The 26840-nt window shown below is 41.5% G+C and overlaps 1 protein-coding gene across 2 annotated transcripts; it reads left to right on the forward strand.

Moving 5' to 3' along the window:
• The first annotated feature begins 41 nt into the window (after positions 1 to 41).
• LOC139599556 (serine/threonine-protein phosphatase 4 regulatory subunit 1-like) lies at positions 42 to 20971 on the forward strand. Of its 2 annotated transcripts, XM_071446894.1 has the most exons (20): positions 43 to 180; positions 276 to 320; positions 4099 to 4231; positions 4561 to 4667; positions 5265 to 5407; positions 5921 to 6067; positions 7653 to 7760; positions 8892 to 8957; positions 9526 to 9684; positions 10145 to 10338; positions 10673 to 11106; positions 11827 to 12059; positions 12639 to 12731; positions 13224 to 13409; positions 13704 to 13865; positions 14448 to 14548; positions 15600 to 15720; positions 16219 to 16353; positions 17013 to 17154; positions 17857 to 20971. In XM_071446894.1, exons 1-20 carry the CDS (start codon positions 174 to 176, stop codon positions 18009 to 18011), a joined length of 2871 nt encoding a protein of 956 aa, XP_071302995.1. In that variant the 5' UTR covers positions 43 to 173; the 3' UTR covers positions 18012 to 20971. The 2 variants fall into 2 exon arrangements, with proteins under 2 accessions (XP_071302996.1, XP_071302995.1); XM_071446895.1 differs by lacking the exon at positions 276 to 320 and having other exon boundaries at positions 42 to 180.
• Positions 20972 to 26840: the final 5869 nt, after the last annotated feature.

The raw sequence follows: 26840 nt of genomic DNA on the forward strand, positions 1-26840 counted from the left end.
GCCCGCGCCCCCCGCTCGCTGTTGTCCCCCTTGGGCGCTGAGGGACCACTCGACCCCCGGCAGCCGCTGCTCCTTCACCCGGTGGCGTTTCGGGGCTGACCCGGTGACAGGAAGCACCCGCGGCTCCTCCCTGTGCCCTCCCGCTCCTCCTCCTCGCCCATGTCCATTCCAAGATGGCCGGTAAGTGGGGCCGGCGGGCGGGCGGCTCAGCCGGGGCTGCCGCCGTCCCTCCGAAACCAACCCCCTGGTATCTCTCTTCTGTTTTTTGTTTGTAGGGATCCCTTTGTATTTTGTGGATTTGCAGGATGACTTAGATGATTGTGAGTAACTGTTTTTTATTTTTCCGCTCCCTGTTCAGGCCCGCGCTCCCACCCCGGGGTCCTCCTGTCGCCCTCTTTCCCTCTCCGCATTTTCACCCCGGTGAGGGCGAGGGGAGGATTTTGTGGCAGTTCTGGCAGGTGAAGGGTCCCGGGGTGTTGGGACCATCCCCGCTGGTTCCAGTGCCCGCTGGGCTCGGTGTAAACAGCAGCTCCAGCAGCCTGGGAAAGGCGCACGGAGGGACGAGGGGATCAGCCCCGCTCCTGTTGTCAGTGGGAATTAGGACACTTAGCCCAGGGATTGCTCAGCTCAGCAATGAGACTTTCCAAAGCTGTAGGGGCTGTGAGGACGCGTTTTCTGCTGCTCCTGCAGCTCGGGATGAAGGGAAGATCTCCGTGTGTGCTCCGGTTGGATCGCACAAGCTGCTGGGTTTGGGTTGGGTACCGAGCCCCGGTCCCGCAGCAGGGAACGGCTCCATCACACACCCGTGTAGTGCAGGGCTGTGTTCTAGAAGAGCTGGACACCTGTCAGACGTGAACCAGCCTGGTAAGCGCTGGGACTTCAGGAGATAAAGCTTTGACAGTGATACGAACTTCTGTTGCCTTAGAAAGCAGCTCTCTCTGTGGGGTGGCTTCCTTGACGCTTTGGATTGACTTTTCTATTAAAAAAGAAAGATGTTGTATTTGTTTCTTGTGTGAAACTTTGTTTCTCGCAAGACTTTTATTGTTTGGTACCTCTTGGAAATGTGAAATAGGTGGACCCATCCCACCCGCCTTCCCAGCTGAGCATGAGAAGCTGATTTAGGAGAAAGGTGGTTTTCAGGAACACCAGGGCAAATGTTGGAATACAACTGGGACCTGAATCTTCCGTTTGGAAGGTGTGCAGGGACGTTGCCTCTGTGGGAGGAGCTGGTTCTGTGGCGTTCTCTTGGTTGTTGCTCTCAGTCTTTGAGGTTTCTGCTTTTCCCTAGTAGGTAGCAGTGTGTAAAGTGTGAGAAGTAGAAATAAAAGCAAACTCAAAGGTCGTTTTCTTACGGGTTTTGGCCTTGGACCATCGCTGGGAGTGTTTGTTGTCCATTAGTGTTCACTCCTTGGCTGTTCTGTTTAGACTGTCACAGATTTTTTTGCCAAGTTGATTAAGAAGCTTGATGCTCGTAAGGCAAAACTCGAGTGAACAAAAATGTCCAGATAAAGACAGTTTTGCCATAAGTGGTAATTCATAAAAGAAGTTATTCCAGGATGAGCATGGAAATGAATGTACCTTTTAGAGATTTATGAAAATTGAATTATTTAAAAATATTCTTTGATTATGTTAATTAATTTGACGGTGCCTTTAGAATTATGGAATTAAGAGCTCTCTGTTGTAGCAGAGTTCAGGTATCCCATGACTAAGATAATGTTGTCCAGAGACTAGGCTAGCAAAGAGTTCAGGATGTGTTTCAGGAAAGCCTCAGTGAAATAAATCACTGGAACTGGATTCTTACTTGCTTAAGTAAATAGGTGCAATAGTGTCATGAACACTGAAGATCAATTGTGTTGAAACAGGAAGTCTAGGGACTTATTCTGAATGTGGGAAAAAGCTGTAGTAAAATCTAGCTAAATTCAAGTGCAGCTTAAAAGTTGCTTTTCATAAGGTAATGGGTCATCTGGAAGAAAGAATTAGCTTATTTATGCCCTTTGTGTAATTAATAAGAAAGTATTTAAATAATTTGTTTTTCCTTCTACAAGCACCAGGAGGGAGAATTACCTTCTTGAGCTGATTAAACCATTGTGCTGGGTGCTGGTATTTACTGGTTTGTGCTGTGAAATCTGAATAGTGACACTGGGGGATGACATTGAATTGCTCCACTAGGTCCTGTGACCCTGAGTTTCTCACACCTCTGAGCAGCATTTAAGCACAGTGAACTCAAGTTCAGCTGTGAATACTGTCACCTTTATTTCTGTTTATAGGTGAACAGATTTCAAGCTCACTTTTTTGATCTAGTTTGAGGAAAAAATACTGAATAATAGATGTACCTGTGAAGGAAGATTAGATAACAAATACTAGTTCAGTATTTGGGATTTGCTTTATTTGGTGTATTCTGAAACCTGGGGGTATCCATTGTGTCCTATTTTATGGAAAAAGAAAACTAAAATTCTTGAGAGCAGACAAAATGGATTCTGCCATGATTATTCCTTACTTATGTGTAGTGAGAGTGTATGGAAAAAATGTCAGGTATTTAACTCTCAATCCTGGGCATAAGTAGTGGTGCTCTGTTTTCTCTCTGCTCTTGGAGGCACTGGTGTGTGCTTAAGTACTTTAAATGAATAATGGAGCTGCTCCATGCAGTAAAATTAAACGTGTTCATGATGTTTACAACATTAGTCCCAGGTGTGGTATTGTAGTCAAAGTTAGAACTGGGATTTATTTCATTGTTGTTTGAACTGGTAGGAATTCTGCACTATTTGAAGTGAACTAATAGCTTTAATTGTTAAAGTGTTTCTAATTAGGGACAGGTGGGAACTAGGCCAAGCTAATGACAAGTATATTGATTCTGATCAGTCTTTCTTTGTGTAACAGGTGCCTAACCTCAGAAGTCAGCTACTGAGTGGCTGGCCTGTGTGAATTTCCAATATATACACAATTATTGCATAGACACAAGGGTAGTCAGAGTTTGTTGCAACCTCAGAAGGGAAATCTGCAGATGCTCTGTAACTTCCCCTGAGCCGTCAGGGGCACAGAAGTTTCTTCTGAAGCAGCAAATCTGGATCTTCCCTCTTCAGATGCCTTGACTGGGGGGAAGTCCCAAAGCAGATTTATCCCAGACAGATCTGGGCTCTGCAGAGTGTTTACACTTGTGCAGAAAAATGTTTTGAACCAGACAGACCCTGCTGTTAGGAGCAGGCATGAGAAATAATAATGACCACTGGAGGGGAAAGAAGAGTGTCAATGCAATATGTCATCATTTTAAAAAGCTGGGAATAATTAGCATCTGTTTCCTATTGTGTGGCTGTGGGTTCACTTGTAGTATCTGTGTGCACATTGGAAATGTCAATGTTTAATCTAATCCCACAGTTCTGTTTGTTTGAGATCTGTTGAATTTGTTGAGCATGTTGTCTGTGAGAAAAGCAGAATTTGGAATTTCTGTAGTATTTTAACTCACCTGGCTTCCTTGGAGACCTTAAACCAATCTGCTTTTTTTCCCCTGAAGACCCAGATATAGTATTTTTCTCCAAGTATGTTCAGATGACTTCCTCTTTTACTGAGTTGTATTTCTGAGTGTGTTTTGACTTTTGCTGAATAATTGGAAAGCAGAGTTTTATATAGGAAATGTTGGGAAAAAACTGAGGCTTGGAACAGAAGGATTTTTAACATATCAAGTGAGAGAAGAGTGGCTTTACACAGAAAAAAGCCCATAGTTAATAGGGAGCTCCCAGCACCTTCACAAGTGCTGTGAAGTTGAAGTTTTTTCCCAAAGTTTGTGATGTGCAATTGTCAGCTGAGCCCTCTTAAATCAATGCATGTGGATCCTTCCCTTAAAGGGCAAAGTAAAGCTTGTTTAAAGCCAAGGATTTTGACAGTTAAACTTTAAAGCTTGAGTTTACAAGTCTGTGTGCAAGTTTGTACTCAAATTCATTAGATACAATTTAAGACGATTTTGTAAGCTGTTTGCAGTGATGTGCAATTACTTTTCTTTTAAAGAAATAGTTACTGGTTTCTTGTATTTTACATTGTAACATCTCTTGCTGACTCTTGAATTTTTTTTTTTTTTTTTTTTGGTTACTTTTCATGTCTTTCAAGTTGGCTTTGAAGATTATGGACCAGACTGTGATAGCATGAGGATAACAGCATTCTTGGATATTCCTGGCCAGGATAACTTAACTCCACTGGCTCGTCTAGAGAAGTATGCCTTCAGTGACAATGTATTTAACAGGTAAGGGCACAGCAGGCACACTTGGTGCCACCTGAGTCTGAGTGCACTGTGCATGGTTAGATCTTGCTGTGTCTTTCATCATTCTCCCAAATACTTGCCTGATGTTATTTCTATTTGAATAACTTGTAAAACACTTCCATGAAAAGAGATTTTCAGTCTTGATTATCAAATAAAATCTCTTGATTCCATCTTTATTTTGTTGGCATTGGAATGTTCAGGGAACAGCTTGATCTGTTTTGTGGTGCCATTTACATTTGATAAGTTCCCCTTCCATCCCATCTAAGTGTCACTGGCTGGCTTTTAAGGCAATTGTTCTGTTCACTCCACAGGCAAATTATTGCCAGGGGTCTTCTGGATGTCTTTCGAGATTTCAGTAGCAATGAAGAAGATTTTCTGACTGTAATGGAAATAGTGGTCAGGCTCTCTGAAGATGCAGGTTTGAAAGTTTGCTTTTGTTTGTTTTTTAATTTGTGTCAGTTATTTTACGTAAATTGCAACATAGGAAATGCTGACTTCCCATTTTGAGAAGACAATGAATGAACTAAGGAAGTTGAATCATCCAGCAGGAAGATCTGTCAGTGGAAACAGATTCATTTTTATCTCTTGGTTTTGAAATATTTTTTATGGAGATGTTAAATGAAAGGCCTATTCTTAGTATAGGGCCTGAAGAAACATTTTTCAAGAAATTAGTTAAATTTGATTTGTTGTATCTGGTTGAAGTGGCACAGAGCAGTTTTGTGTTTTAATAGTTCTTGTGCATACATTCATGGTGACTGATTTTCCAGCTTGTGATCTCATTTTATTGGATTGATTTGGGAACTGATCCCAAGTCTCTGAACTGTGATGATGTATGTGAGGCTACTCTGTTTTATTCAGCTTTCCCATAGGAACAGGCAATCTCTGTGATGCTGTTTCTATGTTTTGGTTATTTAATTTTCCTCTCGTGAAAACATAAAGAAAAATGCTACCTTTTTTTTTAAGGTACCTGATCTTCATTTCATATTTACCAATGTAGTCTGACTTTTATTTCCAGAGCCAACTGTTCGCACAGAGCTGATGGAACAGATTCCTCCTATTGCCATCTTTCTACAAGAAAGTCGACCAAAATTCCCAACAGCATTTTTTGAATACCTGATGCCCATAGTGGTGAGGTACCTCACAGATGTTAACAATCAGGTAGGAAAAACAGACAAGAGGAGTTGAATCTTTGGAAAATTCTGTGTGGTTCAGTGGATTTAAGGCATGAGAAAGAGATAAGAGGAAGTTCCACGTTGGTTGATATCTGGCTTTTATGTAGTGCTCTGTGTTTATTGGTTTCAGTACATTCTGCTAGGGAGGTCTGATAATTTTTTTTTGTTTGTTTTTAATACTTCCCTTAGCAGATAGATAATGGGAGACTTCAGGGTTTGTCTGACAGCACATGGACAGAATCTGTTACAGGAGTCGTGACTTGAAAACTCTGTCTTCTATTTCATCTTTTATCTTATTTTCAGAATGTGATGAAATGTCATCTAATGATTGTATTAAACTTTAGTATTTGTTACTAATTCCTTATGATAATAAAACTAAGACTTTTTTTCTGGGTTTGGTTTTTTTTGTGTCCATTCAAAGGATAGAGGCTTTTGTGGTTCTTGTATCTGTAAATGTTGTTTTTATAGTGACAGACTGGTTTTGTGTGTTTGTTTATAGGTCAGAAAGGCAGGCCAGGAAGCACTGCTGATTCTGCTGGAACAAGATCTCGTGGCTCAGAGTGACATTGAAAATAAGGTGTGTCCAATTCTGCTGGACCTCTCTGCTCCTGACAGTGATGATGAGTACAAGGTGGAAGCTGTCAATGTAAGTTGATAACATTAATTTATAATGGTGATTAAGATGAGGTCCAGGAATAGTGCTGACATTGAATAAAGTAAGCCATTAAACTTTGTGTTTATTCAGTAAGATATTTGTATTTTTACTTTAACAAAACAAGTCTTTAAATTTTATTCTGAATTTTTGAAAATATCAGATTTAAAGAGACCATCTTTATGCTTCAGGATGCTAAATGATGTCAAAATAGTAGCTGAATAGCTTTAAAATACAATTGGTCCTTGGCAGCCTTTTTTAAAATTCTTGTTAGGATTGTTACATTGCCCAGAGTGTTCTTTACATTTGCTTTACCAGGTTTCACAGTAATGTTGTAGAAATGTGACCTGATCTCTGTTCTGAAGTGTTCTGAAAGAAACATTGCCTGGTGACTTTCAAGAAATCAGTTGACTCCACAGAAAAGTGCTGGTGTGTAATTACATTTCAGCATGGATATCTGACACTTGACCTGTAAAATATTTTACCAGCTAGATTTTCCTCTTCCTTGTTTGGGAGTTGGGAATTGCTTAGGCAATTTTCCAGGATGACATCTGAGCACCAGATGCCTTTTAGGAGTTTGAAAATTTGTAGGAAAGTCCTTGAATGGTCTGTTCCTTAGTTGTTAACATTCTATTACAAAGGCAAGCATTTATTCCTAGAAAGGAATAAAGCTTATTTTTTGTGAAGGTAGAAAGCTTCAATATTTTTTGAAAAATAAACCCAGAAAGATGAGGGCTGTAATCTGATGATGTTTGTGTAAGCATTAAACCCCTGGTGCATCAGAGCCCCTTGCTCTCTCCCTTTGCAAATACAAGAATCACAGCAACTTCTCCCAGAAAGTGGGAGCTGAAAGGAAACACCCAGCCCAAAGCACATGATTTTCACAGCAGAAACATGGTTTGTGTTGGTAGAGGAAACTGATGGTTCCTCAGAGAAAGCTGAATTAAGGAGCATGGTGCTAACTTCCTCTAATTATACACTCTTAACTCCTAAAATTCCTGGGCACCATTCCTGTAAAGTGTGCAGGGGCTCACATAAATAACTCATTTTTCTGGCACTCCCATTTTTGTGTCCTGCTGTATGGCAAACTTCTATTTTATTGTGCTATCTGAGCCTACAGCTGGGACTGTGCATGTTTTTAAGTATCTGAGCTGTTAAAGACCAATCTCTTACTTGCATGCTGAAGCTTGGGATATTTCTAATATGCTTCAAGAATGTGGATTTTATAAGATCCTTAGTGCAATGGAACTTTTGTCTTCCCCATACAAAATGCCAGTGTTGGCCACATTGCAAACACTTTGAAAACAAATCTATCAATAAAAAGTCTATTCAACCAGATAAAAAAGACAAGGAGTTAAATGCAGAAATGTTATGTTCTGGCATAGAATGATTTAAAGTAAAGCTGTGTTTGTGCTTTACATAAAACAGGTGTATGGAAATACAAATAATCTGGAGCAGTTTCATGTATTTGATTGTAATCACTGTCTTGCTCACTGAGGTAATTTTTAGGAGGAATATTTAGCTGTGCTTAAAAGCTTTATAATTTTCTTCTTACTCATATTCCTTTCCTGATTTTCAGATAATCTGTAAAATGGCTTCTATGTTGAGCAGAACAACAGTTGAGCACATGCTGCTTCCTCGTTTCTGTGAACTGTGCAGCGATGGGAAATTGTTTCAAGTCCGAAAGGTTGGTGTGTGCCCAGCCCTACAGCACCTGGCAAGGAGTTTGTACTGCTGTTCAAATGCTCTCCCACATAGTTTAGTCATAACTCTAGCTGATGGACTTTGAAAGCATCTGGAAGAGAGATTTTGATTTATTGACATGGTTCTCAGTTTCTGTGGTTCAGTAAAGGAACAGATAATAGACTTTGGCCAGTAGATTGGGTCCAGTAGTTGAACTAAGTCTTGCACATTTAATAGTTGTGCTCCATGTTTTTTGTAAGCTGCTGTGCTTGGTTATAGGACAGTAGCAACTTGTATAATTTCTAGCATCTTATTTCAAAATTCAAAAGTAATAGACATTTGAGACATCCTTTCTTTAAAAAGAAATCTGTTATTATTGCAAGGAGAAATCCCCAAAGTGTAAGGGTTACTTTAACTCATGTTTGAGTACAAAAGGAAACTTGTAGCATAAGAAGTATTAAAATACTTGTGTAGACTTAAGGGTCACACCAAGCTTCAGCTTGCTCTGCAACATAAGCTGCACTTGCTGGACTTTGAGCTGCTTTTATTGCCTTGCAAATAAGCCCAGAGAGTAACTAAAATGTGTATGAACACAGCTCTATCTTAAATGATTTCAGATTTTGCCAACATCTTTTTCCAGCCTGAGGGGATGTCCCTTTTGCCTTAATTGGAGCTCTGTAATGGCCTGTAAATGGCACGAACTTGAGACCTTGATTAAACTTTGCTTCAGCAAAGCACTTAAGCCACCTTGAGCCAGGGTAGTGCTGTCAGTACACCTAAGTCCTGACCCTGGTATCATGTTCTGGCCTGCTTTGGGTTTGACAGCTGCTGCTCAAAGTGATTTAAACTTTCATGGGGGCTTATTGTCCCTTCTGGTGCTTACTGGAGCAGATGATGCTCCTCATGCAGGAACCTTTATTACTATTGATCCCAAAGGCATGTGGTGTATGGACACTTGCTCAGGGACTCTTTGTTTGGATGAGTTAATATTACATGATGCAGTTACAGGCCTGAAATTGGAAGAGTCAAAACATGTGCAGTTGTTTGATGGGATAAATAATGCATGGTGGAGTTGGTAATCAAACTGATGCCCTTGAAAGAGACACAGTGTTATTAATGCCTTTTTATTTCTTAGATTTGTGCAGCTAATTTTGGTGACATTTGTAATGCAGTTGGGCAAGAAGCCACTGAAAGACTTCTGGTATGTAAAAACAAAATCAATTTGCAAGACCTGTATTTCTCAGTTCAGAAAGTTTAATAATGAGTTCCTTTATTGTCTTCTCTATAAATTAATCAGTGTGCATGCATTTTTTAATTGATTTGGCTAAGGCCTTGGTTGCAATTACACAGCAAAACTGGGAATTAAGAGAAATGCAAAGTTCTTCCTTTGCAAAATATGTTTAACAATGTAATTGACAGCAGATATATATATGTATATATACATGTATTTATGTACACACACACATTCTAGAATTCCCACTTTCATTTTTCCCTGAACTAGATGATCATCATTTCAATTATGATTTCAGGGAAAATAGGCCATTAATAATTCTTTTTATTCTTTCTTTCTGCAAATAGTTGTACACACATTCCTAATGGAGTGAAAGACAGATGGGTTTTTCCAATTCCTTTAATTAGTGTATGCATTTAACCTGTCCCTCTTTCTTCTGTTCTTTACTTATTGTCTCCAGTTTTCAAACAAATACTTTGATATTGCTGCAGTTTTTGTTTACTCTTTAATTAGTTTTGGATTGGCTTCTTTTTGGCAGATTCCCAAGTTCTTTGAGCTGTGTTCTGATAGTGTGTGGGGAATGAGGAAGGCTTGTGCTGAGTGCTTCATGGCAGTGTCTTACACCACGTCCCCAGAGGTGCGCAGGAGCAAACTGTCCCCACTGTTCATCAGCCTGATCAGTGACACCTGCAGATGGGTGAGTAACTGCCTCTGGCATGCATGGATGCCTCCTCCCAAGCAGATCCTAAACAAACAATGGGCAGCTTTAGCAATGCTCTGAAGTGCATTTGCTGAGATCAGAGCTTAATGTGCTAAAAACTAAGCTCTAATGAAATAGTTTCTTATGTCTCCTCTCTCTCAACAGTTTATAAATTTAAATACTCTTCTGAGAAAAAGTTGCTTGTCTTAAATAGATGAGTTGAAGTAAACAGATGTCCTTCAAATTTATAACTCCCCAAAGATTTCTGTACAATGATTGTAGATACATGCTTGGGTGTATCACCCTTACCTTACTTGGTAACTGGGTTATATTTGGTATTAAATGAAGCTGTTATGTTAAGAACCGATTGGTTCTTACCAAAAATTGCACCAAATTTAGATTTTTCAGCTCTGTGAGAGTTGCATGAAGCCTCACTGTTGCTGTCACACCACCACAGGTTCGTCAGGCTGCTTTTCAGTCTCTTGGCCCATTTATTTCTACCTTTGCAAACCCTTCAAGTGCTGGTCTTTACATTCGAGAGGATGGGACACTGAGTATCCGACCACCAGCACAAGATGTGAATTCCAATCCCTGCCAGCCAAGCAACAATATCACTGTGATGTCTTCCAGTGCAAATGCTGCACTGCCCAGGTAAATCCTGGGAAAGGTGGGATGTAGTGGAGGGGTTTAGAAAAAGAGGGGTTTTGTTGTTTGTCAAAGCTAAAAATTCAGTTTGAGAATGCAGTTCCAGAAAAGGTCTGAAGAGTGAGATCACCCATTTGAGTGTAACCACATTATTGAAAAATTCACTTTGGCTTCACAGGAGGGCAAAGGGAAAACTGGTGAAGTAAAGCCTAGTGGTAACAAATTCTGTCTTTCTTTAGAGAAAAGCTTCTGTTGTTGCTGCTGTCTTTTATCAAGTATTTAACTGAAAACTTCTTGTTACAGAGTATTTGAAATTTACTTTCAATAACTTTGTTTCTAGCTCAGAACAACCAATGGAAATCAAACCGGAATCTTCAACTGAGGAGACTTCAGCAGAAGTTCGTACAAAGCTCTCTGAGGACCTAAATAAAAATTCATGGGAAGAAAGTTCGGGTTGTTGTGCCAGCCCTGGAGAAGATGCGTCTGGTTTGTGTCAGGGTGACCAAACTGCTGCTGGTGCCACTGAAGGCACGAAGGAGAGCAGCATTCCGGGGCTGAGCTCGGGGCTGCCGCCTGCCGAGGACGTGTTCAGCACTTTCCTGTACTGGCGCCCTCCTCTGCCCGACATAAGCCAGGACCTGGAGCTGCTGCAGTTCAAGGCTGAGAAGCACAACGAGACCTGCTCTGGGCCATGCAATAACTGTGTTGCTAGCAATGAAATAAAAAAGGTGCTAGAAAGCTTACAGGAGCACATAGATGATCCAGATGTTCAAGGTGAGACTCTGTGACAGTAAAATGGTGTTTTCTCTGAGCAGGTTTTCTGGCCTTTACAAAACACTTGGCTGCATTTTAATTAGCTGGATCTTCATAGGGTGATGAACCTACCTTGAGTAGTAAATTATAGTAGAAGGTTATGCAACAGCTTTTTTCATAAGACCTAAATTATTTCTAGAGCAGCTGGGGAAATGTTCCTGGCTTCTGTTTCCATGAAAAATAAATTGATCTAAAGACAAAATGGAAAACAGCTTGTTAAAGACAGTTTTAACAGGTTTTGAGTATTGTAGGTACTGTGGGATTAGTGACAGTGCTACGTGTTACAAGCTGAATTCATCTAATATTGGCTGACTGAGAATGGCCCTAATTTCAAGTTCTTCCTCCTTACCCACCTGAAACAGGCCTTTGTCAAAAGCATTGGAAGGATATTGGCCTGATAGTGGGATATTGGGATATTAGGATATTGGCCTGATAGTGGGATAGTGATCTGTGCTTCATGGACCAAATCCTTCTTGTCATCCATAGTCAGCTCAGTTTCTTGTTTTCACCAAGTCTCTTGAGTGCTCTGCAGTAAAATGCCTTTTGCTAAATGTTTGCTAATACAGCATTTGTGTGCAACTCCTACTGGGCTACCTTTTATCTTTTCAGATGAGTTAATTACAAGTTTAATGCCTTTAAATGCAGAAAGGAGACTAAATAACCAGCTTTTGCTTTATGCAGCTCAGGTCAAAGTGTTGTCTGCTGCTCTCAGAGCTGCTCAGTTTGATTCTGTTGGTGACTGTGATGCCAAAAAAATGGAAGAAAGTGGTGACAATCTTCAGAACAAAATGATTTTGGATGAAACAGGGGTTTCAGATGCTGCCTGCAACCAGGTGCAGGGGGACACTCTTTCGTCCCCTGCCTCCCAGGATGACATCAGTGACCAGTCAAGCACCAGTGTGCTGAAAAGCACAGTAAGTACACATTGTGTGCTCCATGTCTGAGCTGTGTGGGGTTATGTAGTCCTGGCATAACTGACCCACTTTTGATCCAAAGCCTTTGAACATTACTAGACCAAAGCTATCATATTCTACTTACTCTAATTAACAAAAGAAAAGCCATTAAGGGTTATCATTTCTGTTTGCACACAAATGACCCAGGAGGTAAAGATTTGCAGTAGTCTTGTACAGGTTGTTTTTTCTGATTAAATTCTGTTGAGTATAATTTAAGTTAATTTCAAGAGCAAAAACTATTTAAAAGTAACCATCCAAAATGTGTATGAATGTTGGGTTTGAGATGTTAGATTGCTTTCTTTAGAAGTAAATTTTAACTCCTGCTGCCCTTCTTGCTGCTACAGTCTGTTTGCCTCAGTGTGCAACTGTTGTCTTTTTGTACTTGCATAAACACACTGAACAAGGCTCTGCCTGTGCAAGGCTCTGCCTGTGCAGGGCTGTTCTGAATCTGAGCTCTGTTGTTCTCCACTGTGATGCTTTGAAATAGCCCAAACAGCACCAAATCTCCTTCATTTCACTACCTGGTACCTTCTTTTACAGGACTCAGAGGAACAACACAGAGGAACAAGTGTCTTTTTGAGGAAAGAGCAAGAAAATAATCCACCATTTGAAGATGACAAGTCAAAATTACAGGTGATCAAAATGGCATCTAATGGATTTAGTGGAGTAATTAATCTTACCCTTAATGCAGTGATACCTTCTGCAATGGATCAGTTGCAGAATGTAAGGAATGCTCCAGAATTCAAGGAGAACCCTGTTTTAGATGAGAAAATTAGGAACATTCTGTTGCCTTTTTGGTGCCTTAGAGGCAACCTGTGCAACCAAGGTAGGCACTGACTGTCCTGCTCTGTCACTGATTCACTGTTTGGCATCACCATAGAAGGAACTTTGAGCTTGGTGGATGCAGAGTGTTGATAAAGCTGTAGTGACTGTTCCTTGCTGACTGCTCTGTTCTAATGAGAGGATAAATAACCACTGGAGCCATGTACCCTTGGTGAGGGTAACACACACAAGGGCTGTTGTGTCTCTTGTGTTTTGGTGCTGGCTGATTGGTAGAACTGTAGCACAGCAGCTGTGCTTTCTTTCTGCTCCTAAATGGAAGTGTGTCTGTCTGTCTGTCTGTAGGACATCATCCCTCAGCCTTTGCTGGACCAGTACCTGTCCATGACTGACCCTGCTCGGGCCCAGACCGTTGACACTGAGATTGCCAAGCACTGTGCCTACAGCCTGCCTGGGGTGGCCCTGACATTGGGCAGGCAGAACTGGCACTGCCTCAAGGACACCTATGAGACACTGGCTTCAGATGTACAGGTAAGAAAAAAAAGTTTTGTTACAAAAAATCAGAAATTAGAGGAGGAGATTTTTTTCTTCAGTCTGTACTGTGCTTATAAGATCACATGATTTCATATAGAGGAATAAAAGTGCACTAAAAATATAAAAATATAAAAATATAAAAATTCCAGATTTCAATCAGACTTCATAGATGTGATGAACACTTTCTGGTAGCCCTGTTTGTCCTGCTCTCTCAGTCCTCACATGGGGTAGTTCAAAGCTTGTGTGTTGTGGCCATGGTGCCTCATACTTGCCCTGCTGGCCCGTTTGCAGTGGAAGGTGCGGCGCACTCTGGCGTTCTCCATCCACGAGCTGGCTGTGATCCTGGGGGACCAGCTAACAGCTGCTGATCTGGTGCCAATTTTCAATGGCTTCTTGAAAGACCTGGATGAAGTGCGGATCGGTGTCCTCAAACATCTCTATGACTTTCTGAAGGTAGGAAAATATATGTTTCTCCATATAAAATTTTTTGACTCCATTATATGAAGAGTTTTTGAATGAGCTGTGCATGTCTTGGTATCTAATCAATGTTTAGTTTTTCACCATGCTACCATTTTGTGTGTGTGCCTCTATTCCTTCTTTTAATGTGCCTCGCTTCTCTTTTCTCCATATCCCAACAAAATACCAGGCTGAAAACCCTCTGTAAATATGGTTGTAAATGCTGCTGGCTGTTGTAAACTGGGAAAATTGGCCCGGTAGCAATTTGTGTTTGGGGCTGGGAGAGAAGAGAGCAGATCCTGGTGGGCTGCTGTGGAATACACACAGATCCCTCAGCTTTTGGTTCTCTCATATCCAGAGATGGTGCTTTGGGTGTTGCTAAAGGGATGACTTCTTGCACTTTGGATGTCACTTGTGTGTCCAGGCACTCAGCTGACTGTGCACAGTTTTTAGGAAGCACCTTGTGATTGGTCACTTGCTTTCAAGTAGGAAAATGCACATAGGTGTGAATAGTGACACACCAGAGAACTGCAAGTCTGAAGTTTTATCAGTTTTATACCAGTAATGTTTTTCCTTTAGCTACTTCATGCAGACAAAAGGAGGGAGTATCTTTACCAGCTGCAAGAATTTGTGGTGACTGATAACAGCAGGAACTGGAGGTTTCGTTACGAGCTGGCAGAGTATGTAATTTTGTTAACTTCTGATTTTTAACCTGTATTACTAACTTGGAAATAAGTAATTACATTCAGAAGTTAGCACATCTCAATTAGAAGCTAAAAGTTTCTTTAGGAAAGAAAAAGCCACTGGCTGTTAGGATTATCTGGGGGGAGTTGAGGGTGTTTGGGTTTTTTGATTTGTTTTTTTCTTTTTCTTCACAAGTTGTGTTGTAATGTGTGACTAAAACTTAAATGCCTGTGATTTAATAAAATGGAGATCTGGTTCACTTGCAGCTGATGAAACATGACAATCTGATTGATAATATTCAGTGAGAATTTATTAGTTCCAGTCTCTCTTGCAAAAATTAGTGAAATGCATGTAAAAAGTAATGTTTTTAATGTGTAGGAAAGAAAAAACAGTTCTTAGAAAATAAGTTGGTTTTTTTTTTTGGGTAGATTAACATCCTGCAGTTGTTTTTCTACAAGCCCTGTAGATATTTGCAGCACCATTGTAGCCATAGTTTGCAGATAAAGTCTGACCTCTGTGTTTATTTTGTTGCTGTGTTTGGCCTGTTGAGGACTTGCTCTCCCTTTGTAGCTTGGCACAACAAACTCACAGTGGTACAGAAGTTACACAGCAGCTCCTGAGCCCTGGTGGGGAGCTGCCACTGCCTGGGCTCTGTGTGGCTGCTGGTTCTGTGGCTGGAGTGACTTCTGGGTGGTTCTGTGATAGGAATTATTTTCTGAAGTGTAGATTTCTATACTGAGGTAAAAATTCAGTGTTTGCTTTGCAAGAATGTACAGGGTATTGGTTTGAAGCTGAAAAAGGCTTCTCATGCTTCTGTTTGTAGCTTTTGCTTTTTCTTTTACAATGTTGCTACACTGGTACATGTAGCTTGGATCACAGTTTCTCTGGGCCTCCCTGATGGATTAAAGCCTGTACCTGTACCAAGTGAGGAGAAGAGCAAACTGCTCAAGGGCTCTGTAGTAACTCTGCTGCTTTGGTGCTCCTTCCCCACTTTAGGAGCTGGTGAATACTGCACTCAGCACAGTAATGGTTTCCTTTGTGTTCCAGGCAGCTGATCCTGATCCTGGAGCTCTACAATCCCAATGATGTCTATGACTACCTAAGGCACATTGCACTAACTCTGTGCTCCGATAAAGTTTCAGAAGTTCGGTGGATCTCCTTCAAACTGGTAGGGGATTTAGTTCACTTCCTGGCAGGAGAGCAGCAAAGTGGTCCTGCAGAGGGTACCTGAAATCATTGTGTTTTCAGACAAGTAGGGTGAATAGGGATGTTTTGATAAACACAGGAATAGATATGGAAAAAAGTGAAGTGGAAAGTTTATAAAATATTTTGAGTTGTCAGACTGTCACAGATACTGACATTTTTCTCTGTGGTTGTATGTGAATGAGAAATCCTTTGAAGTGAATGAAAGCCAGCATATGTGAATTGGAAAACCTTCCTCCATTCTGGGGAAAAGAAAACCAGAACAAAACACAGAACAACCAACTACTGATCTTTCCTCAAAGTTGATTTAATTTGTTAGGAAGCCTACAAGTAGAGCTGACTACATTGAATACAGTGTTCCTTGCAGAATTCAAATGAAATTGTCTTTTTAAATCTAAGGGCTGAAGCTGAAGTTTCATTTGTTCTTTTTGTTCCCTCCTGTTCCCATTCCTTTGGCTCACAGGTTGTAGCAATACTACAGAAGTTCTATGCAAACAGTGCCAGTGCCCTGGGATTGAATTTCATCAACGAGCTCGTGGTGCGGTTTCGCCACTGCTCCAAGTGGGTTGGGAGACAAGCCTTTGCCTTCATTTGTCAGGTTGGAATGTTCTCTCTCTGGTTCTATGTGTACATTAAATTTGGGGCTTTGCAGCATGTGGGCAAAACTGAAATTTGACTCACAATTTTTTTGGTTATTTTGGGTTTGGTCAGAGTCAGTGTGGTCTCAGTGCTGGCATCTGGCTGTCCCACCCCAGGCTGGATCCCTGTCTGGGGCTGTGCTTCCAGCTGCCACAGCTGGTCCTTGGCTATCTGCTATCCCAGTGGCCAACAGAGATGCATGGCCAAGGATTAAACACATGTTAGGCTAAAGGATCACAAGAGCTCTTCACACCACCAATGGGTGCTGGATGCCAGGAACTGTTTCCCTCTTTACTGCCACCACTCACCCCCTCCAAACCAAAAATGCTTTCCTTACTTGGGTAGCAGTGAGGAGCAAGGGTTGAACTTTAAAAGGGAAAAGGGTGATGACAAGCAAGAGAGCAGCATTTCTTAAAATATTCTTGACAGAAATGAATCTGCTCTTTCTGGCCCATCTTTGGCTGAAATTCAAAATGGTAAGACACAGGGTGAGGTGTTCTCATTCAGAGCTTTTTTAACAGGCCAAATTAAGGACAAGGTGGAAAGAAATGTAAGGAATGGCAAATAGTGTATTTTTAACATAAATCTTGCTTTTTCTGTTGTGTGTTTGTCTCATAGGCTGTAGTAGAAGAGGAGTGTATGCCTGCGGACCAGTTTGTTGAACACTTACTCCCCAGCCTTCTGAGCCTTGCATCAGATCCTGTGCCAAACGTCAGGGTCCTGCTGGCCAAGGCCCTCAGGCAGACATTGCTGGAGAAAGGTGTGCTCCTTCATTTCCTTACAAAGATCCAGCACCTCTGGCTCTCCTCTGGCAGCTCAGTGGGTGCAAGGCTGTAAAACAGAATCACGCCCTGTAATCTAGCATTTAAACCCAGATTTGAGAGTACTGGAGTGTCTTTTCACCCTCGGAAGGTGGATGCTCATCCCCAGAGGGCCGGAGCTGCCTCGGCCGGCGCTGCAGGTGCCGAGCGGCCCCACACGGGGGCACTGCGGCCCCGCCAACCGCGCCCCGGGCGGCGCTGCCCTCGGGTCCGGCCTCCTCCTCAACACCACCTGAGCTGTTCCGCTGGATCTCGGATCTAATTCGTGTCCTGCCCTCTGATTATTCAGAGGAGGAAGCACAGAAATCTCCTATATTTTTTTCAGAATAAAGTATGGAGAAGGGTTTGGAATGCGTTGTACAGGAGCAGCTTCCTGTTGCTCATTGATACATTTGTATTCAGGGCTCGGCAAAAAAGTTTATCTTAGAAGTGTTTAAGTACCTAATAAGATGAATCAGAAGCAGCATATTTCTCTTTCTCTGTCAGCTTCCTTAGTTTCCTGTAGTTTCTGTAAGGGGACTCTAAGCTGAATAAGCTGCCCTAGATGGTTTTGGCATTCTCTGTATTTCTGCACTACTTATGCTCTAGGGTTTATTCCTTTGGATTTGATTAAAATTGTCTTTTTTCTCCCCTTATTCCAGCTTATTTTAAAAGTGTTGGCAATCCTCATCTAGAAGCTGTAGAAGAGACCATTCTAGCCCTGCAGTCTGACAGAGATCAAGATGTGTCTTTCTTTGCTACCATAAAACTGAAACAGGATAACATGGACAATATCACCATTGAAAAACAAAACTAAGGAGTTGTTGTGCAGGGAAGGCTGAACAGCAGGATGGTTTTTCACCTTGTTTCTGTTAGTGTGAGTAATGAGGACAGATAAGGTGGGTTTTGTTACCTATTTGAGCAGGAAAGGGGGTGTTGAGAAACGTTACAGTCTTCATTTCATGACCTTGTTTCATCTGCAGCGGTGTGTTTGATTCCTGTGAGTAATTCCTTCCTTTTGGTTTTCCCTTTATAAATGGAGGTGATAACTCTGACCTCACCTGCACTTCAGTATTGTCTGTAAAGTCTTACACTACACTCCGTGTTTAAGCATAATTGGAATTTACATTTCATTTTTTAAACGAAATATTTCCATTAGTGCAAGTTTGCTATAAGCTTAAAAAGATTGCTAAATCTTAAAACCTGATTATAGCAAACTTTCCTGAAGCTGTTCTTTCCTCACTTTCATTATAATCTTTGTACTGTTCCACCAACTACATTTATTTGAAAAAAAAGTGTATATATGTGAATAGTTTTGAATTGTAACAAAAAATTATGAAGAACTTAATTCTGTACCAGTGGGAATAGCTCAAAAATCATTTCAGTTTTTAAAGTAGTTACACTGCTAGAATGAAGCATTGGTTGGTCATTTTTATGTGTGATACTTTTCAAAGCACAGAGAGCTCAAGATTCTTTGTATATTGTGAGGTTTCTATTAAGTTGTTCCTTCTGAGCTATACCCTTACAGTGTCACCAGATCATAGTAGCAGCATTTCTGACTGCCCTTGCAGGTGTCACAGGCCAGGTTTTGTTGCTGCTGCCTCTCCCAGGAGCAGGCAGACTGCAGAGTTCCTAAGTGGAAAATTCCTCCTTCTGGCCCAGCAAAGGTCACTTGAGTTGAGAGATTCAGTTCTGCAGCAGGAGCTGGAGCTGTACAAGGGTATCACAGAGAGATACAGGCTTGGGTCTGTTTGTTCTACATGCACACCTCATTTAACAAACACCTTTTAACCTGCCCAGTGGTTAAACCCCAAACAGCTTTTCCTAAGAAACAAAGGAGCTCTAAATTCTGCAAAACCCCAGTGGGGAAATGTTCTGGGGAAAGGTGGTGCCACAGTTTGCTCTGCACCCTCTGTGGGTTGTAGGGCAAGCTCTGGGGCAAACACCAAGTCAGACATGGAAGCTGAAGTGGGATGTCTCCTGTCTGTTGGAGCAGGGGCTTGGAAGAAAGAGCAGAATTGTGTTAAGTCAAATTGAGTAGCCTCAGAGAAACTATAAAGCTTATACTTCTGCTGGACCCTGTCTTCTTTTGGATCCCAAATCTGCAATAATGTGGGTCCTGGAAAAAAAACCAGTCTTTTTTTTATTGTGGATTGAAACTTTGTCCAGCTCAAAAACTACTGCTTAAATACTAAAGAAATGGTTTCATGTGATAACAGTTACTTTCTTTCTGAGAGCAGAGTCCCTTCTCCTCAGCAAACAGTGTAAATATTCACCCTTATTTCATGTCCCATAGTAAGTAGTTCACATGGGGGAAGGTTTTCACAGCAATGCCTGTTTTGGTTCTGTTTGAGTGTGGCAATACAGTGAGTAGGTTCCTCAGCTGGGTTCTGTATTTTGGGAGGGCTCACTTTTGGATGAGTTAACCAGTCATGTATTATAATATGTACAGTATTTGTAGCAAATTGTTTTCTTGTAAGATCACAAAATGCTCTTTGGGAGTTGCAAGCAGAAATACATCACTGCTACTGCAGCAAGCAGTGTAAACTCTGCAATATTCTACATTTAATTTTTTACAGGTTTTTTTTATAATTTAAAACAAATGCTTCTTCAGTACAGATTTTTATGATTGCAATTTCTTAACAAAAAGACTCCTCAAGTTAATTTTTTCTAGTTCTAATATCTTTTTCTAATGCTGGCATTATACTGATATTTTCTAACAGTTCAGATTTTCTAAGGCCTTTCTGACAAGGTTTCACTTCTGTTTTTTATTATCAGTTCATTAAATTTCTCAGCACTGAACAGATTTTTTTAAGTGTGTGTATATGTAAGTATGTTTGAAATATACTGTATATAAATGAAATACCCTGAACGTTAACCCAACCCAGGTTGCTGTTTGTCAGATCACCTTCAATAGTTACCTTGACTTGCAATAATCCACTGGAAAACACAAGCTTCCATAGGGTTTAGCATGTTTGGTTGTGTTCAGTAGGAGTTTTTAACTAGGATGTGTGTAAAGGGTAAGCCACCAGCTATAAAAGTTCACTAAAAGGCTGAACAAAGCTCTTTGTTTTTTAACACTATTTTGGTACCTCTCTGGCTCCCAAATTCAGGTCGGTTTTGAACGAGGCGATTTCAGTCGAGTGTTTAAAACCTCCTGTTCCACCTCCACAGTTGCATGTCCCAATGGGGGCCAGCATAGTTCTGGGATGGGTTTTTGTAGACAATGTGCAGGTCTGTTACCCAGATTTACCCTCTGCAAGTTTGTCCTTTTGGTTTAGTTTTAAACTAGAAATGATTTCAGCATGACTAAAAGGCTGCACTTTACGTCTTGTCTAGACAAATGTATGCAATGAGTGTGTTCACGTGCAGTTCTCTGGGTTGTTTAAATTATGCAAAAATATGTATTTAAAAAGCCAGGTGGAGCAAAGTTAGGTAGTCCATCCACTTTCACAGCAGCAGTAAGAATATCACTTCTCAGCATTTCTAGCTAAGGAACATGACAAGAACAGTAGTTGGTGCAATATTGCTGGGATGCTGTAGGGAATGAGCCAGCACTTGTGATCCAAAGCATGTTGGTCCTGTTGTTTAGGTTTGAGCCTCACCTGTGGCCCTGGTGGGGTGAGCATGTGGCAGCTGTGTCACTACACCGTGGTGTTCAGAGCCCAGTTAGGTGGGGACACTCTGGAAGTGTCACCCATTTGTCTGAATAAAGAATCTATGTAACTTTCTATTTGTATTTATCTCAATAAATCCTGTGACTGTTTTATAAACCAACTTGTGGTAACTGATTTTTGTCGTGGGTGAGATGTGAGTGCATTTCTTGGTTAATGAAACCTGTCCTGGGTGTAAGCACTGTTGTCTGTCAGACCAGGACTGAATGTGGAATTATTTGTACTCTGTAGTAAAAGAATCTTTAAAATCTTTAAAATCTTTAAAGTTTCACTTTAAATTGTTGGAACTTCCCCTACCTGTGGGGATATGGAACTTGCAGGGAAGCCTCCTTCCAGGCTCAGGCAGCACCTGAGCAGAGTTTTGTGTTCTTGGCAGCTTCACACCAGGGTGGTTTTGTTTTACCTGGGAACTCCAGGCTGCTGCACATCTCCCTGGGGAAGCTGAGTGTTGGAACTGGGGAGCAGAGACCTGGTCTTGCTTTGGCATTGCACAAACAACTTTTTAGCTCAGGGAATTTTTAAGGAGAAAGAAAGAGAAGCTGTTGTTACACCTGTTCCATATTTATCAATAGACACCAGAGGCTCAGAACACTGTGGCAATTGTTACATTCCCTTCTTAAAGTGAACCAAATGAACAGAAATTGTTAAATGCCAGAGTACAATACAGCTTATAAAGCCCAATAGACATCAGGAAACTGGTGCTGATTGGGCTCTTACATGTTTTCCTCTTGCTTAGGAAAGAGAATTGTAGTCAGCTTGCAATCTCCCTGACATTGTTCCTGATGGAAGCAGACAAAAAGTACCAATGAAACAGAAGGGCTGCAATTTAGTTAATTTATGCAAAACACAATCAGCATTCAAACTGGGAGTTACCAAGCAGAAATGTATTGATAGAAAAGCTGAAATACTCTGTGCATAAATTGTGAAATATTAAAACAGGATTTCAGAGAGACTCCTGGAATTCACAATACTCTAGGCCAGAGAAGATTCAGGAGGGAATTTTGTCACTGTCAAATTCATGAGGAGGGGCAGAGGGCCTGAGATTTAGTCCCCAGCACTCAGGCCATGCCTCGCTGTGCTGCTCTGCTGTGGCACAAGAGCTTGGAGCAGTAAGGAAAAACAGAAACAGCTTTTCAGAAGAGTGAATAGCAGGGAGGATGATTGCTTATGAGGGGTGGCTGCTAAGGATCCATGGGAGGGAGGGAAGAGCAGGGAGGAAATGACAAAGGACTGAGGGAAATGGAACTGCAGCTGAACTGGGGCACACAATTCCAGAGGCAGTCTGTCTGTAGCATGTCCACACATTCTGTGCCTTCATTTTCTGAATTTGCAGTGTTGTTGGGTTGTAACCACCAACTGTGTTCAAAGGCAAGCAGAAGCCAGCAGTGAGCTGTGCCTGAGGATCTGCTGACCAGTAGAGTTTGGGGAGGGTGGTGGTTTGCAGAGGGGAGCCAAAAGTTATTAATTTCCTCCTCTGCTTCCAGCAGCCTGTTTAGGTTGGTTTGATGCCTAAGCCAGGCTGCAATTGAGGTTTGTGCTTTGGTTTCCCTTTAGGTTCCAGTTCTCTGTACACTGTTCTGTTTGCAGCATTTGCTTGACATGACTGTCTGGTATGGGTTGCTGGTGTTTTTCTGGAATTCCTGTGTGTACAGGAGCTAATAAAGGAACTGTCAGCTCAGAAAGCCCATAAATACAGTTCTAGTGGCTTGGGACAAGAAATGCAGAGATCCCTTGGCCAAGCCTCTTCCATGGAATTTCTGATGCTATTTCAATTCATTTGGTTTCCAGTAGCCAAACAACCACTGGGGTCAAGCAGAAGTCAAGGTATAAAAATTCATGGCTCTGAGCCCCCTTACCTATGAGCTGCCATATGTTAGAGGAATGATCTAGACCACAGCAGTTGTCTTCTGTCCCCTGATGAGTGTTTGTATGCATAATTCAAACGTGTGCATGTGCTTGAATTCCAGCTTTTATTGATTGAATTGGGCTCTGATAATAAACAGTATAAATAAATCAGAAGGGGAGTTAAAGCACTGATGTGCTGGGGGGTTGGAATTAAAATGAGTGCAGTGACCTCGAGCAGGATGTAATTTCAAAAGTGCCTGAAATATGCTGATGACATAAAATAAGGCTGGGGAAGTTGGAGGGGCAGAGGAACAAAACAAACTCATTGAAAATGATTTGGATTTATCAGGATTACAGGCAGGTAAGTGGCTCATGCAGTTTATTGTAGGGGAGTGTGAGGTAATGAGAGCAGGGACCCAAAGTAATGAGAGTTGCAGTCAGTCAGGGTGGTGTGGAATGTGGATCAGAGCCTGTGGGAGGGCAGGTGCAGCGCCCATCACTGCTGCCAAACGTGCAGGGATCCTCTCATGCTGCCCTGGCAGAGCACAAACTTCCAGAGGCCAACCTGTGTCTGGTGGTTTGTACATGAGGAGAGGAGAATCCAGCTTGTGATGTTACAGCAAACATGGTCTGTTACAGAGCTGCCTCATAGATCATCACACTGATTTCAGACTAGAAAAATTAAAAAATGCATTGTTTTGGACTGATGAGTGCCCTGACAGCCACGGGAAAGCAAAGAGAAATTGGCCAATCCTTCCAGTTGGCTAATCTGGAGGTGGATTCTGTGGTTTTGAAAGTACTTGTTTTCTTCTGGTTTTCTTTCCTTCTTTTTAGTCCTAATGTCTATTTTAATTTTTTAAATGTTTCATTTATCCCCTCAATTGTAAGGTTTGGATTTTTCTCAGTTGTGGCCAAACAGCTTTTGAAACCAAATCAAAGGCAGAAACAATAAAAGGAGAGCTCTGTGTTGAATTCTGTCGATGGCCTCACAGCTTGTATTGTTCTGATAGAATCCATATTAATTGTCTCTCTATAAAAGGCCTTTCTCTAACTTGACCTATATCTCTGCATGGAATTTTTGCACTTATTTTTCACTAAAGAAATTAGATATTTGAAAATACAATTTTCCCGTTTTGCCTTTTAGGGCCCCAGTTTTACATATGCCCTGAAAGATTCCCAATAGTCCATAATTTCCAGTATCCTAATGCCTATCATTAAGGGCATATCAATAACACAGAGATTTCTCTCTTCCTTTGAGCTCTCTGTGCTACATTCCATGAAATCCTTTATTGTCTGGAAGCCACAGCTTCAGTTTGCCACAGCTGAGCAGGGCAGTGAGGAGCTACAGGGAAAACACAGCTGGGAAGGACAGAAGCTAAGGCAAGTCACAAATAATAACTTAATCTCCTACCCTAATCCTCGTGTCATATCAGAATTAAATCAGGAGTGGGGAAAGAATCCTTGAGGAAGTAAGAGATGCACTTGGGATTTTTTTCTTTTTGGACTATTTTCAGGGGTTTGTGGCCTCTGGTTGACATGGTGCCCCTGCCTGGGATACTGGGAATGTGCTGGATGCCCTTGGAGATGAGCTCTGCCCCAGCCAGGCGTGGACCTTGCTGTGATTTTGATGTTGTTGCAGAAATAAGGACAAAAGGATGAAGGATGCCCTCCATGTTGGGCATCCATTGGTTCTCCACAGCAAAGGATCAGTGTTGGCTACAATCTGCAGCCTCAGAGTTCTGTTGTCAGCTTGGGCTGTTGTCACACACTTAGCTAATACCCTCCAGTAATTTTATTTCTTATTCACATGCACACTTAATGTCCTTAGTCATTAGACTGAAAAATGTTAACCTTGTCATAGTTAGTGACTGGAAGCAGAAAAGTCCATTTAATTCTCAGGGGAATGAATTCTAATTTTCTGCTTGTCAGAAAGTGGCATTTTACATATTTTTCTTTTTTCTTCCCCACCAGTTTAGTGCTAAATTTAAATGTGTATGTCATAGGAATAGACCTTTAGTCAGTGCTAAACACCCCAAAAGCCTTGGCAGGGCTCCAATGTATCAGAGCCTTGACCAAGAGCTGCTGCTAAAGCTCATTTCAGGCACTGCACAGAATGGGGGGGTGAGAATGAAAAGTTAAGAGATAAGAGGTCAGCTCAGAGGGCACATTAACATTGCATGTCAGGATGCATTTTTCCCCCAGCAAATATGGATGGATGAAAAGCAGCTCATCTGGAATAAGATGTCCAATGAAGAAATAAATTATGTTAATCAAGCAGACTAGTACTAATATTTGTCATTAAAATGTGACATCTTCTAATTAATGTCACAAATTACTGTGAACCTTTAAAAACCATACTGGTGGGAAGGGAAGTTGTCTGCAGATACTGAGTTCCCTGATCTATGAAAGAGAAGAGCTTGTCTTGAAAAATAGATGGCATTTATGGCAAAGAGAAATAATCCTCCCACAGATTACAGCTGTTCACTGCATTGTTATGCTGGTGGTCTTATCAGTGGATGTTTTATATGGTTCTTTTTATTTTATTTTTTGGATGCATTTTCATAAGGCTGTTCTGAGGAGGACATTGTGTACCCGGAGCTGGATGTATTTTGAGAAAGAGACACCACTACAAAGAACTGCGAGTTTAAATTGCAAAGATGGATGAAGTAAAAATGAGGGATGGTTATTTTGCTTTTTACAGATGGGAGCTGAAGCAGGGGAGGGACTGTTGTGGCCAAAGTCACCCTGGGAGTCCCTGGAATTGCATCCTGATCTTTGAAGTGCAGTTCCAGTACTTTACCCTATATTGTCTTGTCTTCCCTTGCTGCTGAGTGTGGATTTGATATGCACATGTGTGATGAGCCAAGCATGTTCTGCATATGTTTGGCCAAACTGTGACCTCAGGGACATGAGGGGAGTGCTCCCTGGCTGGGTGGGAGAGCTTCCATGGCTGGGCTCATCCAGGGACTGCACAGCAGTGCTGGCATTTCCTTTATGAAATGAAAGCTTGGTGTTTTAGCATCTGTGGGTTCTGGAGAGGCCTGGCAGGGCAGTGGGTGATGCTGCAGGGCTGATTGTGTGAGCCCTTGTACTGTCTGAGCACCAGAGGCTGATTAATGATTAGTGTGTAGCAAATTAATAAATCAATACCACAGACAAATAAACATCCATTCCAGGGGGCTCTCAGTCTCTCTCCTCTGGGGGAGAAGGGAGACCTGCAGGCATTCCATTCTTCATTGACACAGATGCCTCTGGACCCTGTGCTCTCCTGACACCTTGCAGAGGGAATGCACCCTTGAGATTAATTATATTCCATAGGTGCTTCAATATGTGCTGGTAAAAACCTGACATCTTGGGCTTAGTTTTGTATGCAGATGTTCTTGCAGGGAAGGTGAGTGGTCAGCACAGCCAAAGTGGGCTCAGGAGGAGCAAGCCCTGCCCTGAGGGGGTTTATCCACAGGGACTCATTTCAGACAATACCTTTGAAGTCTAAAGTTAAGATTTCATTGCCCAAGCTCCCTCTGTAGCTTTGTGGAGAACAAGGATCCTGTGGTGTATCATTGAAAGTCTGAATTTGGACTGCAGTCCTGAATCATGACCAGAGTTTAAAAGTAATGCATGTGGCACATCAAACACCTCTGACCTGAGCCTCTTCTCAGCCAAAATCAGGCAACAAATTGAGTTACTGTGTTGTCATCATTGGGCTGTCAGAAGCATAAAAACTTCTGTGCATCTGGCCTTGTTTTTCAGAAATAAAAAAGCATTTAAAGTTGGTCTGATACATTATGGAATGCAGGTAATTAATGCCCTTGTAACAACCAAAGGGAGAATTCAGACAGAATTCAGATGTGGTTTCTGAATCTGTACAAACACCTACAAATCCAGAATGGGACAGGGGAGTAAATAAATCCCTCATTGGCTTAACTGAATTTTCCATTCTTCTTGCATAAAAAATGTGTGTGTACGTCTGTGCTATGCTTGGGGCATAATTTATGTATTGCATTAAATAACAAGTATATGTGTGTATAATTAGGAGGGACAATAAAGAAAAGCAGTTGATGAAATTGAATTATGCATAATAAAGCTGTAATTTTTCAGGGAAGGCTGTCGTCATCAGGAGAGGAAGT

The sequence above is a fragment of the Agelaius tricolor genome, unplaced genomic scaffold (assembly GCF_023055355.1).
Source record: "Agelaius tricolor isolate 1412-34295 unplaced genomic scaffold, bAgeTri1.0.p SCAF_23, whole genome shotgun sequence".
Classification (NCBI taxonomy): domain Eukaryota; kingdom Metazoa; phylum Chordata; class Aves; order Passeriformes; family Icteridae; genus Agelaius; species Agelaius tricolor.

What these genes read in the sequence shown, in the direction of transcription:
- LOC139599556 (XM_071446894.1), top strand. An exon ending in ACAAGGTGGAAGCTGTCAAT is followed by an intron (nt 6,068 to 7,652) that starts GTAAGTTGATAA and finishes CCTGATTTTCAG; the next exon opens with ATAATCTGTAAAATGGCTTC. An exon ending in ATGACAAGTCAAAATTACAG is followed by an intron (nt 12,732 to 13,223) that starts GTGATCAAAATG and finishes GTCTGTCTGTAG; the next exon opens with GACATCATCCCTCAGCCTTT.